The 20083-nt window shown below is 44.3% G+C and overlaps 1 protein-coding gene across 1 annotated transcript in view; it reads left to right on the forward strand.

Annotated features, from left to right (window-relative positions):
* Window positions 1-260: 260 nt before the first annotated feature.
* The window catches only part of LOC308483168 (IgGFc-binding protein-like), a 46825-nt gene continuing 27002 nt past the window's right edge, over window positions 261-20083 (forward strand). The window contains exons 1-10 of the mRNA XM_081016754.1: window positions 261-530; window positions 2586-2639; window positions 5317-6555; window positions 8032-8645; window positions 9393-9954; window positions 11191-11786; window positions 12469-13039; window positions 13828-14027; window positions 14274-14654; window positions 15634-15912. Of these exons, the coding sequence (XP_080872880.1) occupies window positions 2588-2639; window positions 5317-6555; window positions 8032-8645; window positions 9393-9954; window positions 11191-11786; window positions 12469-13039; window positions 13828-14027; window positions 14274-14654; window positions 15634-15912 (4494 nt within the window). The 5' untranslated portion in view covers window positions 261-530; window positions 2586-2587. The remainder of the gene's footprint in view (window positions 531-2585; window positions 2640-5316; window positions 6556-8031; window positions 8646-9392; window positions 9955-11190; window positions 11787-12468; window positions 13040-13827; window positions 14028-14273; window positions 14655-15633; window positions 15913-20083) is intronic.

The following is a 20083-nucleotide window of genomic DNA, read 5'->3' on the forward strand; positions in this document are numbered from 1 at the left end:
AGCTTTCCAAGAGGTTGGCTGTTTAAATTAAAACTGAGCAGCTTATCTCTTGACAGGCTGCTGGCTCCTGGTACCCTTCTTCTGGAGAAGAAGTGACTTCTTGAAGCTGGAATCACGCAGGGCCTGCATGTGTTTAGGTCAGACGGATGAGGTGGATGGAGGAGCAGGGAGGCGGTTCTTCAAGAACTTACAGTCAGGTGGAATCTGGAGGACTTCAGTCTTTCAAAACTCTCAAGCTGTTCTTGAGAGTTGCATAAATCAATCAGAGGAGCCAGAAATACAGATTTATATAGTTGTAGCTCATCGTCTCTCGCTTGGCTCCTTTGGGAGGGAGAGTGGGGGAGAAAATCAAACAAAACAAACAGATAAAATAACTGCAGCTGCCTTCCTGGCACAGACAGAGCTTTCAGACCAGTTCTGTGGAATTTCACTTTTTGAGCCCTTCTCTCTATATAAAGGGGAACAGCAGCAGAGAAAGAGTTTTCCTCTCTCCTACAGCAAGCCAAGTTAGAATTGCTGAAAAGTGGAAGGTAAGAGGCTGCTTTGGATTCAGAGTGTTTTTATTGTAATCATTTTCTTCCATTTCTCCCCTGTTATTCCTCTAAGGAGCTCAGGTACCTTATTCTTCTCCATCGTCCCATTTTACCCTCACTACAATCCTGTGAGGTGAGTTTGGCAGAGTGAGTCTTTCTAGGGGTGGATGAATCTGTCTATTCTGGTTTCTCTTAGTTTTCTGGTCTTCTGTTCTCCACATTTCTGCATCAGTGTGCAATTTTAGTTTATTTTTTGTAAGTTCCCATGAAAATTCGGCAGCATTTCAGTGCAATTTTTTATACACCGTTTTGCATGCAGTTTCCCCATATATAATACATTTTTGCATGTTATTTTCACTAATATATGCAATTCCCCTAACATATGCATTTTTTTATTACACTTTGTTTGGTTGGAGAACTTCAATGCAAAATTCAGAGGTACAAAATTCAACAGGGAGCTGTGATTTGATTATTTAGGGGAAGTGCAAATTAGGCAGGTTCACATCAAAAATAGGGCTGTACACTGGATTTGGCAGAAGTCTGAAGTCTGACGCTTGAACTGAATCAGGCCAATTTGGTGAGATCTGTACTTTGGTCACATCAAACAGCCCCCTTGGCTGAGCCTCCCAGAGCGATTTGAGGCTGTCAAGGGTCAAGGCATTGGGCAGGAAGAAGGAAGTTTGGCTGTGCATGCGTGTTCAGTCAAAATGAGCAGTCTTGCCCCAGTGAGCAACTTCGCCACTGAATTCTGCACCAGCGGTTTTGACTAATAAATTTGCATCTGCCTTTAGTATGTCAACATAATAGAGCCTCTGCATGTTGTAAGGGGTCATTATGTACATAGAATTCCCCATTTTTTAAGTTTGATTCTATCTAGTATCTCTCTCTTTTGGAGTAGGAGTGGGTTAAGTCTCCAAGTAGATCTCTGTTTTGTTTCTAGTTGGTAGTGCAGGGTAGCATCTCGCGTACTGGGACCAGAGATTACTATTGGTCCCATTGAAACCTGCTTAATATTTGCAATAAAATCCAATGAACTTATTAAATAACCAGTTCTATTATATGAGCTATTACGGTTTGAAAAGAAAGAAAAAGAATCCTCTAGTGGATTTAGCAAGGTTCAAAAGACATTCTAAATTACCTGGATTGTATACAGAGGAGCGCCTTAATTTCCCCCTCCAATCTAGTTTCCAATCTAGTGGCCAGTTCAGGTCTCCATCTGATAACAATTTGCCTTCCTAAAAGTCTTTTAAGGTATTTAACTGGCCTGAGCACACCCAGCTCCAGGAGGACAAATGGCTGGTAGTTTAATTCTTTAATTCTTTATCGACTAACCACGAACTTACAGTAGCTCCCGAGGTGCACTAAGCCCACATACACACACACACATGCATAATGAACCACAAACACTTCTGGTACCTAAGTAGCTGTCGCACCTCCCTGGGCTTATGCTCTGAGCTGGAGTGTTGGAGCAACAATTGGCCACTCCTACACTTAGACTTAAGTACCCTTGCCTGACCACCACCCAGTTTTTAATAGAACCTCAAGCTAGACCAACCACAACCAGCTGCAAAAGACATACAGACAGAATTAAAAGAACAGGGTGCTTACTGCATAAGCACATTATGAACCTAGGGATTTGTTTTCAGTACCTGAGCTGAGCTCACAGTCCTTTCTGACGGAAGTCCCCTCCTGGCTATCTTTCTTCATTTCAGCAGCCCAATTTAGGGATGGGTGGGAAACTATTTTGTTGTTGCTGTTAAGCAATCAGAAGACAGGAGCCCCCTGCCCTTCCACTGAAAATCAGGCAGAGATCTACCTTTTTCAGTCCACTGCTGCTATATGGGCCTTTGGAGTTCTTGCAAGAAACAAAGTCCTTTTCTATCACTGCACCTCCATGCTGGGAAAAGCTGTTCCTGTTGATTTTTGTTACTTCAGCTCAAAGGTTATGTTTCTTAAAAAATATCCATCATTACTACGATAGCTTTCTGAATCGAGAAGACCCCTGTCCTGAAATCATGTTTAATATTTATTCCAAAAATCCTTGTTTTGCAGCCATGGAAATGCTGAGGCTCCTCACCCTTCTGGCTGGTTTGATGCTCATGAGCGGTGAGTAACCTGGGATCCTATCCCTTTTCCTCTTCAGGTTACACATGCAATTATCAGTATGCATTGTTAGGCAGCACAGCGATGAGGAACCTGATCACGCTCCACATATTTACTAGACTACAACTCCCATCATCTCTCACCATTCGCCATGCTGGCTGAGGCTGATGGGAATAGGAGTCCAGTAACATCTATAGGGGCCACAGGTTGCTTAGACCTAATGGTCAAATTACATCCCACATTAAATACAGTATTACACATTAACTCAGAAAAAAGCAAGCTATGGCCTTCACTGCAATTAGTAAAAACAGATGCACCATAATGAGAATCAAAATATTTTGTAGAAAGAAGCAGTTTTATCGAGATGCCTCCCTCCCTACATCACCCTTATCTCTGCTGAACAGAATGCATTTGTTTAATCACTACCAGAATTCCGCAAATATTGTGAAATCTATTCTTCCACTGAAAACCTTTGAACAGTTTCCCAGCACTGAGTAATCTGCTGCAGCCGCTGGATGTACCTGAATCTGGCCACAACTTAAGCACATACAGCAGTGGCCCATTTTATTTACTTCACTTCCCATAAACACTCCACGGTGATTTAACAATAATAAGCAGCAACAATTTCAAGTCCAGTACAGAGACTGATTGCAATGGGGTGGAGAGAGAGACTGCACTGGAAAAACTTGCTGGAACAAGAAGCTCTTTAATAGGCCCCAAAGAGATAATAGAGATGGTGTCTGTCTGATAGGTAACAGGAGTGAGTTCAAGAGGGTTGGTGCCAACATGGCAAATGCCCACTTCCTATATTACGTGGTGCAGAGCTTCTGGTGAGACAATACATCAGGCTACACTGGTTTAGCCCACTAACAGCCCCTGGGTGGCATCCAATTCACTCATTCCATTAGCGCAAGGTTTACCCTTGTGCATTGGAACACCCCCTCTCTCCTTGCTCCGAACCTGTGCCTTCCTCAAATCTGCTCAGGAGGGTTCAGGGAGCCCCTAACAAATTTAGGTGAGGTTGGGGGGGGGAGAGGGAGAACCTTCCATTGTACCCAGCAGCAGTGCATGCACAGTCGTGTTTTTCTGCACGCCTGAGATTCCGCCACACAGAGCACACACCGCTGATTGCAACACTCTGCTATATGTCCAGAGCAGAGCAGAGGCATAGCTGAAGCATGCTGGACTTTCAATTCCGCATCATGCACTTTTTTTAGAGGAAGAAATTACGAGGACAGAGTCTAGTCAGTCAATTCCCAGCCACCACCACCTTTTTTTTTTTTTTTTTTTTTTTGCAAAAGGGGTGACCGACAAAAGCAATTAAGATGCATATGCATTCCTCACTTCAGCTGCTGGGAGTTTTCTCGCTCTCTCTTTTCTATAGCTTAGGAAACTGCACATAGAGCACCCATATTGCTCCTGCTTCTTTCTCATGTGCTGATGATGCACATACAGAACATTCATATCCAGACTGGGGATGCATTTATTTCTGAATCTGCACCCTGTTTTTTTAAAAGACAAGCAACAACAACAATGCAATTTATAGCCTGCCTTTCACCAGCAGGTCCCAGGGCAGGTTGCAAGAATCTAAAATTCAACATTAAAACAAACCAGGAACAGGCGAGTGCAACCAAAGGAAACAGAGATGTTTTTCCACATGCATTGGCTGCAAGAATGATTTCTCACAAATAGCAGGTTTCTTTTCCCTCCCCCTACCCTCTGCCCACATCAATTGATGGGGAGGTGAGAAAGAATCACTTTTCTAGTCCCATGCTGGGCATTTTCCAAAGCACTGAGCATACGGTTGGCAATGCCCCTTTCACTGCACTCCCCCTGCTCATGGGCACTTCAGAACCCTGCGCAAGGGATTTTGACAGATGGGCAGGACAACTCGCCTGCCAGTGGTGATGTCATAATGATGTCATATGATTGGCATGTGGGTTTTCTCCTAATCCAAAGAATAGACTGAAAGAAAACCAAGCAGAACCAGGGAGGTTTTGCTGCAAGGCAGAATGTGGTGTCATGGAGCAGATTGTAGGTCAAATGTTTTGGGCTTAAACCAGAGGTGAGGAGCCTGTTTCATTTCAAATGCTGTTGGACTCAAATTCCCATCCAAACCCAGCCAGCATGTCTAATGGTCAGGGGCGACGGGAACTGCAGTCCAACAGCATCCTTGATATATAATAAGTTTTCTTTTCATCTGATTTCTTTTTTGCTTTGATATTTCATTACTTTTTTTTTTATAATAATTTTTATTAAGTTTTCCATTTTAAAAATCCAATTAGATCACATTAAATATTCCAAATTATACAAATACATATCATAAAGTCCAAATATTTTGCCAAATTATAAATTTTTTGTTGGGGCTTCCCATGCTTCAAGTTCAGTGGGCTCCAGTCATCTTATCTTTTTACTGCCTTGAGTTTCCAATAGTCCTTTGTTTAAATTCTCCTGTTGTTATCCTTCTTCTTTCATGGCCTCTGAGTTATTTCCACAGGCGAGTTGAAGTGAACAATAATATACTTCTGTGTGAACTTTGTATGACTCTCCTTTTTTTTTTTTTTGCAGCTATTAAGTCTGTTATTTGCAGTATGTCCTCACACGCTGATGTTTACGCCGATATTTCATTGCTATCGTTTTCCAAAATCTCTTTGTGAATTTTATGTCCTAACCTCTTCAGGTCACGCCAGCGCAAGGTACTATGGGAAACAATTTGTCACGGCCTTCATGCAAAATTTTGAGACGAGCCGAGCCTCCGAATCAAACTTTCAGCTGCTCCTCACTGGCCACCACAACCTGACTGAAGTAACTGTGTCAGTGAGTCGACCGGCCTTCCGGAAAAGTTATTCAGTTGCAGAAGGTGAAATGGTGCCTGTTCAGATCCCAGTGACTGCAGAGATGAAAGGCAGCACCACATTTGATCAGTCTGTTCTGATTCAGGCTGACAAGGACATTTCTGCTGTCTTACTGTACCGGAAGTTGTATTCCGTGGCAACCACAGCTCTGTATCCATCCCATGAGCTTGGCACAACCTATTATGTCGTAACCCCGTCAAGTACCAAACCGCCCAACTACTTAAAAGAATTCGCAGTCATCGCTTCACAGTCTCCTGCCACAGTTCGTATTTACCTAAAAGGGAATGTGATCTTTGGTGGGACATCATACGCCGCAGGGACAAGAATCACAGTATATCTCCGGGCATTCCAGGTTGCCCAGCTGCAAAGCTCAAATGATTTGTCGGGCACCAGGATCGAGTCGTCAACACCCGTGGCCGTCTTGAGTGGGCATGTCTGTGTGGTGCAAAATTACCAGTGTGACCATGTTGTCGAGCAGCTGCTGCCGGTCTCCAGCTGGGGCAGCACCTTTGTCGTCCCCCCGGTGTTTTTCCAGACCAATCCTGACATTGTGTATGTGGTGGCTTCCCAGGACACTCATGTTGACTATCAGCTGGGAGCACAGAAAGGCTCTCAAGATATGGTGGCTGGCGAAGTTAGGCAGTTTGAGATCCAGTTCCCCAATGCCTTTTACATCTCTGCTAATGCTGGGATCCAGGTCCTCTTCTTCTTCACTGGCCTCAAGTCGGGAAACACAGGCTATGACCCATTCCTCATCAACATCCCAGCCATAACAACTTATGGCCTATCCTACCATGTTGATGGGATAAAGAATTTTGAGAACTATGTCGTTATCATAGCAAAAAGCTCTGAAACTCAGAGGATTACCCGAGATGAGACCGCTATCACAGGTGTTCAATGGAGAATGATTCCCAGCTCACCTTATTCATGGGCTGTATACAACTTGGGCCCCAGGCATCAGTCCATCTCTGTAGCACATCCTCAAACTCCTTTTGGCGTCTTGGTCTTTGGTGGCCGAAACTATGAAGGCTATGGCTTTGCTCCACCACCTTTTGTCTTACCAGGTAATTTAAGTTTCATGTTGGGTTTACATCCTATGTAGATGTATTGGGGTTGGTGGGGAACCAGCTTGCAAGGATAATTTCTCCAGGAGATCCTTAATCTGTATTTGCCACCTATCCAGTATAAGTTCATTTTACAGAGATCTCCTGTGCTATGGCCAATCATCTCTTTGCACAACACAGCCAATCATAAAGCATCACTATAGACAGGTCCCTCCCACATCTATCTCCATGCAGGGGTGAATGTGTATATTTGCGTCTCCTCCAGAAAAGCTCATCATAATCTGGCAGTTTTGCTATCCCCCCCCCCACTTCTTTCTTCTTGATTGCCTAACTGTAACATTGCAAATTTGTTTGTATATTTAGAATAGTTTTTCTAAAATTTTACTTTTTAGGAAAAACTCGTCACATAGCAAATGTAGCATAAGGTAATTTAAAACATCACACTTAAAAAAACACCCCTAAATACATTAGAATTAGAAACAATGATCTGTCATAAAATCACAATTATCAACAGAATAAAAGCAGTAGCAGCTGCAAGCCAATAACCTGCTAAAATCACTCCATAAAAGTGACATGTACCTCTAGGGCCCACTGAAAAAATCCCTGAAAAAACTGCAGGGATCTCACTTGGAAGCAAATTCCACTGATGTGTGGCCACCACCAAGAAGACCCTGCCCCATATGCCTAGCAATTTTATTTCTGTCACAGGTGGGCACACAATTGAGTCCTCTGACACAGATGTATCAAAGCATACGTGACTCTCCGAAGTTCTTGGGATGGGAGTGTTTACAATAAGATTGCTTTTCAGTGATTTTATTTATTTGATGCATTTCTATTCCACTTAATTCTTGCTATTTCGAAGCAGTATACGTAACGGCAACCATACATAAAATGAAGCCATAAAAGGATAGCAAATTATCAGAAGGGCCTGTGGGTAGCCATGTTGGCCTGACGTCCCATTTGATGGTCCTATCACTTAATTCCAACTCAGCTGACAATAAAACAACTCATTCCCTCTTTAAGTGCATTTATCTCAGGATGTGGGTGCCTCTGCGGTCTAAGTCACTGAGCCTCTTGGGCTTGCCGATCAGAAGGTTGGCGGTTCAAATCCCCGCAATGGGATGAGCTCCTGTTGCTCTGTCCCAGCTCCTGCCAACCTAGCAGTTTGAAAGCACGCCAAAAAAAGTGCAAGTAGATAAACGTAAATGGCGTTTCCATGCGCTCTGGTTTTCATCATGGTGTCTCGTTGCACCAGATCCAGTTCAGTCATGCTGGCCACATGACCCGGACAAATGCCGGGTCCCTTGGCCTGAAAGCTAGATGAGCACTGGAACTCCATAGTCACCTTTGACTGGACTTAACCATCCAGGGGTCGCTTACCTTTTCCCTTTACTTATCTCAGTTAGCAAAGATATCTTGATAGACGTATAGACCTGAGAAATGACTTGAATGGGTTTTAATCCTTGTTTCAATCAGATTCTGAACTGGCTCCAATATCCTGCCCTGAGAACAGCCACTATGAGTCCTGCGGAAATGCCTGCCCAGCCACCTGTTCTGACCGAACCGCTCCCGAAACGTGTGATGACACCTGTGTGCCGATCTGCCAGTGTGACGAGGGCTACATCCTCAGTGATGAAACGTGCATCCCAGTGGAGAATTGCAACTGTACCTATAACGACAAGATCTATGGTCCTGGGGAGGAGTTTTGGACTGATGAAAGCTGCCGTAGTCGCTGCAAATGTAACCCCAGATTAGGGAAGGCTGTGTGCCTGCAGGATTCCTGTAAGGCCAGAGAGAGATGTGCCCTAGTTAACGGGAACTGGGGCTGTCATACCATCAGCTATTCCACCTGCATAGGAACTGGAGACCCTCACTACACCACTTTTGATGGAAAGAGATTTGACTTCATGGGAACCTGCATTTATCAAATGGCTGGAGTCTGCTCCAAGGACCCCACTCTCACCCCGTTTTTGGTCACGGTAGAGAACAACAACCGAGGCAGCAAGGCGGTGTCCTTCACCAAAGTGGTGACATTAGAGGTCTATGGCATGACCATCAGCCTGAGCCAAGAGCATCCACGCAAGATTAAGGTATATATGCTAGGTGACAAGAGAAGATTGGGGGAACTGTTGATTACATACTGTGAGAGGACCAGCTGGTACAAGGGTAGGGAGTCATTCATTCATCACCAATAATTCTCCTCCCTCCTCCCTCCACCCTTGCAGACTTGTTTCCCTGGCAACAGTTTAGGGATGGGAGCTGAAGAATTACTCTGTGCTGAGTGGCTGCTATGTTATATCTCATACACATGCAATGCTGGATGTCACTCAGCTCCTATCTAAAAGTGTCTCTGCAGCCATCTACATAGGACCAAGAGGAGAGGAGGATGAGTGAGCAAGGACCAAGAGGATGAGTGAGCATAGGACCAAGAGAGGAGGAGGATGAGTGAGCAGGACTTTGCAGCTGCAATGCAGCTGAGTGGCCGAAATGGCAAAGCTGTTTGGGCTGTAGGCAGGATAGCTACCACCCGTGGCATCTGGTGCAGAGCCTGACCCAAGGGGAGCACAGTAGAGGATTTAGGAAGAGATGGCCAAGTCCGCCTAAAAGCCAGTGGAACATAGAGGCGCTGCCTTCATGCAATAGATTTGTTTTAACTGTCCATAGGAGAAATGTGCTTTTCCTTGTGCCCATAATTTTAGCCCTCTCATCTGGCAACTAATCTCTTTCACCAGCTTTGAAACCCTGTATAACATAATTCTACATTTGTATATCAGTTAATCACCATCCTTTTCTGATTTAACTGAAAATCCCTGGACGGTCACTTCCATGTTTTCCAGGTGAATGGAGTCTTTGTGGACCTGCCTTTCTCCTACGAAAATAAACTGAAGGTCTACATCAGCGGAGTCCATGGCTTCATCAAAACAGACTTTGATCTGAGAGTTAGCTTTGACTGGTACAGTTATGCCAGGGTCATTATTCCCAGCACTTATGCCAATGCTGTGTGCGGACTGTGTGGCAATGCCAACCAGGACCCCAGTGATGACTTTGCTATGAAGGATGGAGCTCAGACAACAGATGAAATCCAGTTTGCAGACAGCTGGAAGTTGAAGGAGGTCCCAGGATGCTCTGCAGGATGCAGTGACTGCCCAGTATGCAGTGAGGCAGAGAAGCAGACCTACAAGGGGGACCAGTTCTGTGGGATCCTCAAGAGAAGGGATGGGCCGTTCAGGCAGTGCCATGAGACCATTGACCCAACACCTTACTTCGATGATTGCGTTTTCGACACATGTCAATACAAGGGTCATCATGACACTCTCTGCAGTGCCATCAGTGCCTATGTGACAGCTTGCCAAGCTCTGGGCATCGAGGTTGAGAAATGGAGATCAGACTCTTTCTGCAGTAAGTATTACTTCCTGAACCTCAGTTTCATTTTTGCTCCAGAAATGAGTGTGGACATCCTCTGTGCAGATATTCTGCACAGACAGAATGCATGGATTTCAGGGCATTTCAAGGGACCCAGACGACACCAGAAATTGGGCAAGCAGAATCATCCTGTTGCTCCTTCTACGTGGGGAGCTTTCTTCAAGTGGCTACTGTGAGAGCGGGGTAAAATTAATGGCTTGTCTAGCTCCCTAAGCTCTTGGAAAAGGACCGTAGCTCCACAGTAGAGCTTGTCCTTTGTATAGAGAAGATCCCAGGTTCAATTCCCAGCATCTCCAGGTACCACTGGGGGAGAACCGTGCTTGAAATCCTAGAGTATTTTTGCCAGTCCGGGTAGACACTGCAGAGCTAGGTGGATCAGTGGACTGGCTCATAGGAATGTAAGAAGAGCATGATGGAGCCGGCCAATGGCCCATCCAGTCCAGCTTCCTGTTTTTGCAGTCATGCACCTATGGGACACTCTAAAGCAGGACTTGAATGCAATAGCATCTCCCCACTTGTGATTCCCAGCAATGTACACTGTCTCTGTGTCAGGGACTGGGCAGAGGAGAAATGGTGGAGACTACCACCCCCCCCAATCTCCCAGAACCCAGCAAGCCTTAAAAGTAGGAGAGCAAAGAGCTCAAAGACAGAGGGCATGTAGCAGCACCCATAGAAGTGACAAATGAGGAAGTGGGAGAGGTGGGGGGGAGGGGGGAGATTCACTCAGGACAACAGCATTATCCAAGTGGCTGGGCTTTATAGCAGCTCTGTGTAATAGTGAAATAAAAAAGGACGGTAAGATACCTTTCCTTTACACCTTCCTGAGCAGCCTGCTGGGAGCCGCTGACAGTATCCCGACACTCTGACAGTAGAGGTACAATAGAGCCACAGTGCTTAGTAGCCATGGCTTGGCAGATACGAGGCAGTTTGTATTACAGTCATACCTCGGGTTGAAGTAGCTTCAGGTTGAGCATTTCCAGGTTGCGCTCTGCGGTGACCCGGAAGTAACAGAGTGTGTTACTTCGGGGTTTCGCAGCTCGCGCATGCGCAGACGCTCAAAATGATGTCACGTGCATACACAGATTGCGTTTGCTTCAGGATGCGAACAGGGCTCTGGAACGGATCCTGTTCGCATCCATAGGTACCACTGTATATTACAATGGTCAGGGGGAAAGAAAATAACACACCTCTCTACTCATTCTCTCCTTCCAGGCTTTTCCTGTCCACGCAATTCCCACTATGAACTCTGTGGAAATGCCTGCTCTGATACATGTGGGAGCGTCTCCTCCCCAATAATGTGTGATGCTGCATGTACCGAAGGGTGTGCCTGTGATCCTGGATTCGTGCTCAGTGGAAATCAGTGCGTCCATCTTGCAGAGTGTGGCTGTGTGCACCAGGGCAGATACTACAAAAAGGGAGAGGAGTTTTATCCCAGTAGCTCCTGCCAGGAGAAGTGCCGCTGCCTGGGCAATGGAGCCACCAAGTGTCAGCAGTTCTCCTGTGGAGCGCATGAGGAGTGCAGGGTGGAGAACGGCATCCAAGGCTGTCACCCTGCGGGATATGGTACAGCTATAGCACTTGGTGACCCCCTTTATATTTCCTTTGATGGACAAAGCTTTCGCTTCCATGGCTCCTGCACTTACACTTTTGTCAAAGTCTGCAGCACAGACCCTCGGCTACAGAATTTCTCCATTTTGGTGGAGAACGAGAAGCTTGGAAATGGACACCTTGCTCAGATAAGGAAGGTTGTGGTCTCTGTTCATCAGCACACTATTGTCCTTGAAAGGGGAAGGAAATGGATAGCTATGGTATGTATGGGCCACTCATATCAGATTATTATTACTATTTGAAATAAAAGGGACGCGGATGGTGCTGAGGTCTAAACCACTGAGCCTCTTGGTTTGCTGATCGGAAGGTCAGCGGTTCGAATCCCTGCAATAGGGTGAGCTCCCTTTGCTCTGTCCCAGCTCCTGCCAACCTAGCAGTTTGAAAGTATACCAGTGGAAGTAGATAAATAGGCACCGCTCTGTCAGGAAGGTAAACAGTGTTTCTGTGTGCTCTGGTTTCCGTCACGATGTCCCGTTGTGCCGAAGCGGTTTAGTCATGCTGGCCACATGACCCGGAAAGCTGTCTGTGGACAAACGCTGGCTCCCTCGGTCTGAAAGCGAAATGAACGCAACACCCCATTGTTGCCTTTGGCTGCACTCAACCGTCCAGGGGTCCTTTACCTTTTACCTATTATTTCAAATGAATAACATGTCCTTCTTATGCAAAGAGAGTCCAGGGCAGCTTGCAGTCATAAAATTACAGGAAAACCATTTGATATAATAATTAAATTGCTTTTAAATAATGATGACATTTCTTTAGATCACTGGAATGAAAAACAGCATATGCAAAAGGAGATGTGTGTCTTTTGTATATGTGTGTGCTTGAGAATTTATGTGTGCTCAGAGCTGACCCCCATAAATATGCCTCTTTCTGCTGATGCAGGTGGATGAAGAATTCTGCACTTTGCCAGTGAATAGAGACGAGAGGAAACTCTGGATCACTCAGGAGGGGATCAATATAATTCTTCAGGCATCCTTTGGCCTCACAGTTCTTTATGATACCTCTTCCTATGTCCGTGTGTCTGTCCCCAGCACCTACCAGGGACACATGTGTGGTCTGGGTGGCAATTTCAATGGCGATGAGAGGGACGATTTCATGCTGCCTAGTGGGGAATCTGCACAAACGGTGGATGAGTTTGGGGCCTCCTGGCAGGTCCCTCTGGATGGTGCCATCTGCTCCAATGGCTGTGGTGAGGAATGCCCCACTTTTGATACAGTCCAGACAGCACCGTATGAGAACGAGGACTCCTGTGGAATGATCACATCCGAGACAGGACCATTCAAAGACTGCTCCTCATTAGTAAGCCCCTTGGATTACCTCAATCAATGCCTGTATGATTTGACTGCAGCCGAAGGGGAGCAGGAATATCTCTGCCGAAGCCTTCAAGCCTATGCAGCTGCGTGCCAGTCTGCTGGAGTCAAGATTGGAGCCTGGAGAACAAAGTCCTTCTGTCGTAAGTTGGATGAAAAGGTTTCTTTATCTCTGCCTTTTCGGTAGTGAGTCTCTCCAATACCCAAAGTAGTATGAGCCTTTGATTGAGCTATGTTGGTTTCAGTGCTATGAGTTTACTTGTCTTCTGCATTGTTTCGTCAAGCCTTTCTCTTCCACGTATCTTCTATCCATGGAGAGGACACAAAATAGATGAGTATATTAAAACCCGATGTGAGGAATGTTCAGTTCTCAAGATGTTGCTGCACTACACCTCCCACCATCCCCGTGCATTGGCCATCCTTTCTGTGTCTGATGGGCATTGTAGTGGAGCAACATCTGGAGAAGGTTCCCCATCCCTGATAAGAAGCAACAAAGGAGAAAGGAAAAGTGAGAGTCAGAGCTTTGAGGTTTGGAAGTCTAGAGACATCTTGCAGGGATTGCGTACCTCACTGGGTATCTGATGAGGGCAGTGCATTTCCAGCGTTTTACAAAGACTTTGCTGTCTCTGACTTCACCTATGCTTGACGTGCATATTTGTAAAGAAACCCAACTATTATTTAAAAGCCATAAGTCTTTGGTGACCTCTCCTCCAAAGGAGGACTGCTCCTCATTAGTAAGCCCCTTGGATTACCTCAATCAATGCTGTTCCTGGAACTTCTCATAACTTGGGGAAGTGGTGTGTGCATGTATAACAACACAATACAGAGAATAGAAAATAGCTGAAAAGAAATCCTGCTTCTTAAGAAGACTCTTTCCTATTTTATGTAATGAAGAATGTCTGGTAAACATGGCTTTGATTTGTCTTCTCAGCGCTCACCTGCCCAGCCAACAGCCACTATGAGACTTGCACTGGATCTTGCGATTTCACCTGTGCCAGCTTGTCCACTGTTGTGCAATGCTCAAAGAACTGCTTTGAAGGCTGCCAGTGCAATGACGGCTACGTGTCTGATGGGGATGCATGTGTGCCTATGAACAAATGTGGCTGTGTGCATAATGGTCTGTACATTAAGGTAAGGCCAGCTTTGCTGGTGGAGCATCATGAATGTTGAATGAAAACTGGTGAGCCTATGGTACAAGCATATGCTGGAATTAGATCACTGTCTCTTCCTATTTCTACATGTAGATCTTGGAATGACAGCGGGCTAATTTTCACAAATGAATAAAATAAACAACAACAAAAAAAGCAGTGTATTTGAACATTCAGACTCTTTTCCAGATCTCAAAGCTATGTCCCTTTGTCTGGGATTTCCCTACAGGTTGGAGAGGACATATTCTCAAGCAACTGCACGGAAAAAATAACTTGCAATGCCACAGGTCAACTTGTTTATGAGAAAACCAGATGCCAGGCTGAAGAGATATGCACGCTTAGAAATGGAGTGCGCAGCTGTGAAAGCAAGGAATACCAGTGCAAACTCACTCCAGGAGCCCAACTCTCTACCTTCGATGGTGCTTTGCGCAAGTACCTCTGCAGTGGGGTTTATGACATTGCCACCGTTTGTGATGAAAGTGTCCCCTACTGGTTCAGGGTGTCAGTGAGCATCGGAAAGGACAGTGACGATGTCTTGGTAGTTGGGAGAGCGGTCCATGTTTTCTTCCAGAATGCATCCATCACTCTTAAAAGGGACCACAGGACATGGGTAAGAGAAAGTCAGGAGGAACAGTGTGTTAAGATCTGAGAGCCATTAGTAAAATATTGGGCTCGATTGCTGTCCCTTCCCGTTCCTGCACAGCCAGGAAGAGGAATAAACCTTGATTCAGTTGTATGTCCTGCTGTGCCTGGCCTCTCATTATGTACTAATTGGGGATCAATATATTTTTGTTTAAAAAAAAGATTATCGGCAACTGCAAAACATGCCAATTTCAAATGATGGATGATGAAGCTGGCTTTTTTTAAATGAATCTCAATTCTTGGGAGTGAAAATTGCAGGTGAATTTATTCCTTCTCCTGAATGAATGCGGGGAGAAGAGGGTAACACTTCAACATGAGGCTTAAAAGATCTGAGCACAGTTTAGGATTACATGGGAACTGGTCCAGTGTGGGAGGGATCTCCTGATTGTTTATGCCAGGGCTGTAGATCCAGAACCGCTGAGAAACCCTCGTTTTTTAAAGAAGCATTTCTTCTTTATTGTAATCAAGTGTTGTCCTTGCTTCCTCATCCAATGCATGGACTGATGGGGCACCAGCAGATTCTGTGCCTCATAGTCGCCCTATGATTCTGTGGAAGGATCTCTATATCGTTGACATTTGCTCTTTTGCTTTGCAGCAGTGTTAAAGCGAATCAATGGGGAGAATTCATAATCAAATAAGACTTTTGTTCTCAGAGCTTTTCATCTCATCTCTCCAAGACCAACTTCTTTGGGAATTCAAAGGCAGCATCCATTGGCAGTTTCTCTTCATTTTATTCATTTAATATTACCTGAGCTAGAGCATGCAACTTCCGTTTATTCATAACAGGCTCCAGTGTTTTTTGACTTCCAGTTGCAAAGTTTGACAGCCTCTAGGGTGTTCTATCTGATAGCATGCGGGGCTGGCGTGGATTTTGGTTCTCAGGCTGCTGCTGGCTTCTTGGCCTTCCTCCGTGCCAGATCTCACGTCCCAATTTTTATGTGTTCTAGGTAAATGGACGCCTGGTAAGGCTGCCATACAGGATTTCCCAAGCCATATCTGTGAGTGAAATTCAGGATGGGATCCTAATTAACCAGGCCTCTCAGGTGCAGGTTCACCTTCGCTCTGATGGGGAGGTGACAGTGGGAGTCAAGAAGACCCTCGCAGGAAAGCTGTGTGCCCCATGCGGAAACTTCAATGGGAACAGCTCTGATGACTTGAAGCTGCCCAATGGGATGGTCGAGACAAACATTGCTGAGCTCCTTCATGCCTGGGAGGCCAAAGACTTCTAATATTAGTAAGATTGCTGTGACTGTTTTTTTTAAATTATTATTATTATTATTAATATTATTATATTTTAATTAATATGCCACTTAATGCAAAGATGGCTTCAAAGAGATTTGCCAAACTTAGGCTGGATCTACACTGACCTGTTTAATGTTATTAGAATGATTTTAGATATGTCTTTCTAAAACATCACAGGGCATACTTGTAAATTAAAGCATTTTTTAAACCCTTTTTTTGGTCAAAACACTGTCTCCCTACTGCTGGTTGCTCTGCAGTGCCTTCCGGTGTCACATTTTAATAGCACATTATGAACATTAAAAGTAGGACATCATATGTCCATATACATCATCAAAACCCTTCCTTAACGTGAAAAACCACGAGTGTAGATCTGCCCATAAGAAACTACATTGTACTGCATCATTAAAATAAAGAATAATTAAAAATACACTGTAATTAAAACCAAAAAGAATGATTAGCACATCTACAATCTTCAGATAAATGGGCTAATCATGGACATTTATAATTAACGGGATTTTTCTTTCTTTTTGGTTTTAATTATGGTATATTTTTAATTATTCTTTATTTTAATGATTAGCATATGGATACCTGCTAAGTGTCCAGGAAAAAACAGGACATCCCATTTTTTGTGGGAGATCGCAAAAGCCATTTTGGGTGCTGTGATTTCCCACGCTTTCATGTTGTGCTCTCATGCAGCGTCCCAAAATGCGCTCTGAAAAAGCGCTTTTTCCAGGGTGAGGTTGTGGCAAGGGTCAAGTGACTCACCTGGGAGCGTGTCCCGGAAGATGCGTGTCCTGGTTTTTGAAATGAAAAAAATGAACAGTATGCATATGCAGTGAGGCAAACACATTAAAACAACGCAGCAATTAAAGCAAGAGGCCCAGGCAAAGAGATCAAGGGAATGCCTGTGTAAACAGGTGTCATTTGAAAAGATGGCAGAGTGCCAGTTCAATTGGGTCTGTCGTATTTAAGCAGGGAGTTCATTCCACAATGACAATGCAGGCAGTGAAGCCCACCTCCTAGTCATCACAAGCTGAGAATTATTGGGCTAGACAAGTTCCATTTGTTGATCTTAATTCCCTTACCGGGCAACAGAGGGGAAGGACTGAGCCACACTTACCTTTTGCCTTGTGCTTTCCTGGTACAGCTCTGTGCTTTAAAGCTCCAAAACTGAGCGCGCTCTATCTCTCTCTCTCTCTCTTGCCCCAGAGCCTTTCCTGCTTTCACCCATCCATCATCTACTGGAGGAGACTGTTTCAAAGCCCAAACCTAGTCATGTTTATTCAGAATGATTTCAGCTGGAGTTGCTTTCACATATGTATGTTTAGAGCGGCAGAGTTTGCACATCACAATACGCCTGAATTTCTGGCTTGTTGTGGTTTATATCAAAAAGAGGATGTGGGTGCCCATGGCCCAGTCACTCCTGCTTTGCTTTTCCACTGGTGAGAATGGGGTAAACCAGCCAGAAAGTCTGGGCTTCCTATTAACGTTCAAATCAGGGATTGTGGTTTGTTGCTCCCACGCTTAGTAAGAGAACGACAAGTCATGGTTTGTATTTGGCTAGTGGTTGTGGTTTACTGGAGAACAACAAACGATAATAGCTGAATTAGATGTTATAGGAAGCCAATGTTTCCCAGTTTATTTATCCTGCTCAAGCCAGCAGAGAGTAAAGTTGGAGCATTGGGCACCAGAACACCACTTGCTCACAATATACCATGATGTGAACATATCTCTCCCGCATTGGTCTCTACAGCCACAATGTATTCCCCTGGGAGGGGGCCCAGCCAGTGCTCATTGGCCAGCTGGGCCTGACCCCCAGCGAATGTCCACAGGTTATTGGTTGGAAGCCCCATTGTAGCCCACCCAGCTGCCAGATCACTAGCATGGCCCGTGGTCTGGTCCCAAAACTGCCCACCTTCAAAGGTGTGCAGACATGTCAGCATAAAGACAACCTTTGCTTTTGGACAGTATAAGCCAAAACAGTATAGGCAGTGTAAGCCAGTGTATAGGATCAAGCTGTAAGCCTTTTAAAATCTCCTTTCTTTGTGAACTCCAGAACTGCTGCATCCTGGAATGATTCCATGCACATTTCCCACCCTCTTCTCTGACCTGGACCTATCTCCTGAGTCCAACACACGAAGCAGAGTGAAGGGACGCCATTTTGTTCGGTGTAATCACAGGAGCAGTGAAATTATTCTAAACAAGTAAACATCACATTCTTGCTTGTCTCAGCCCCCTGGATGCTGCTGTATGGAAAAGAAGATTATTAATGCTCCTGCAAACCGAAGAAGAAATTATCAGAAGCCATAAAGTTCTCAAACTGTGAACTTACCAGCCATCCACTGGAATGGATAATGTTGTCCCAAGAACATCATTTCTGGAACATTACGGCATTTCAAGGGAAATAGCAAATATCTGAATGCAATAAAGGAGAAAAGTTAGCCTCCAAACAACAGAAGTAAAATAGTCTGGAGCTGTTAGTAGCAGTGCAGAAAACTGCAAAGACTTTTAATGTTTTGTGGTTTTTTAAAAAAATAATAATTTTTATTTGATTTTACAAATTCATTCACATCCAAAATCAAAAATAATGAAAATCACACAAGATTCTTCCGAATCTCGGGACTTCGCCCCTCCCCTCCATGGGTTCTTTGGTTAACTTTTTCAACTCCATACCATAAATCCTCCTAATTTTCAGGCCTCCATTGTATCCAAAGTTTATGTTACATTACAAGAGTTATTTAAGACCTTCCAAAGAGTTCAGATATTTACAGTAGTCTGTCAAATATAATGTAAATTTCTCCCATTCTTTGTTGAAGTTTAGATCCTCCTGGTTTCTGATTTTCCCAGTCATTCTCGCCATCTCTGCATAGTCCAGTAGTTTAGTCTGCCAATCCACTCTGCAGGGACCTTGTCGTCTTTTCAACTTTTAATGTTTTGGGTCATCTTGGGGCCCCAAGGCCTTCAGCTGCTTTGTTCTGATTTTCCACAAAAATAACCCATGTCAGCAAATTGCCTGCTAAATAATTACCACTGTTTGCAAACAGGCTGTAATTCCATTTTTAAAAAATCATTGCTAAAAACTTAATCATTTTTATTAACTGTATTTGCATACAAGAAACAACAGATAGTTTTAAAAGGTGTTTTAGTTTCAGAAGATGCATGGACCTCAAAAGAGGTATTCCCTTCCATCTGGGAGAAGCAGGCAGACATCTGCTGAGGCGATGCCTGCCACCCATAGATTTATCGGACTTAGATTAAAAATAATTAACATTTTAAACTCTTTTTTTTTAATGGCATGATTAATTGGAGGCACATTCTTAATTCAACAAATGTGTTGTGAATACCTCCACATGTGGTGGGAGTGCCCCAAAATCCAACTCTTCCGGCCATCAATCATACAAGAAATATGCAAAATAACTAAGCAAGTATTAGAGATCACCCCAGAACTGGCCCTACTAAACATCCCACTCACATCACAAAGAGCTCATAACCCACCCACTCTCAGCACCCAGAAGCATCATATGCAGACACTGGAGAGACCTGTCAGGAGTAAGCATGGATCAATGGTATCACATAGTATGGGAAACAGCCTTATTAGAAAAACTAACCAACAAACTGAAACTGCCACAGGGACAAATAGACAACAAGACAACAACAAGAAACCGCCAACAGCATACAAATCAATCTGGCTAAACTGATCCAAACAAACACACACACACACACACACACACGAAAACAAATTTCACTACAGCCAATCAAAGACAACCAACCACACTCTAGGCCTAGGCCACCCTCAACCTCTCTCATCACCAAAGAAATACAACAAGTGAATAGTAAAGAGAATCCACACAAGTGACGCTGACACAAAACACCACACATACACTAAGTAGAATAGAAACATTGCCACCGACCCCACCCAACTCTCATTCCCCCTCCACCTCTTTCCCCCTTTTCTTCCTAATGTAACACTAATGTCTCACAGCAAATGAAACTGATCTGTAGAAAACGCAACTTGAAAAAAGAGACAAATGCACATACTTTTGTAAACTAAGAAATCCTTAATAAAAATATATTAAAAACAAACAAACAAATATGTTGTGAAGTGTTGTGTAGATCCCAAATGGTTGTTTCGAATGCCAGTCCTACTCAGTACAT

This window comes from Podarcis pityusensis, assembly GCF_964106645.2.
Source record: "Podarcis pityusensis genome assembly, chromosome: 8".
NCBI classification, from domain to species: domain Eukaryota; kingdom Metazoa; phylum Chordata; class Lepidosauria; order Squamata; family Lacertidae; genus Podarcis; species Podarcis pityusensis.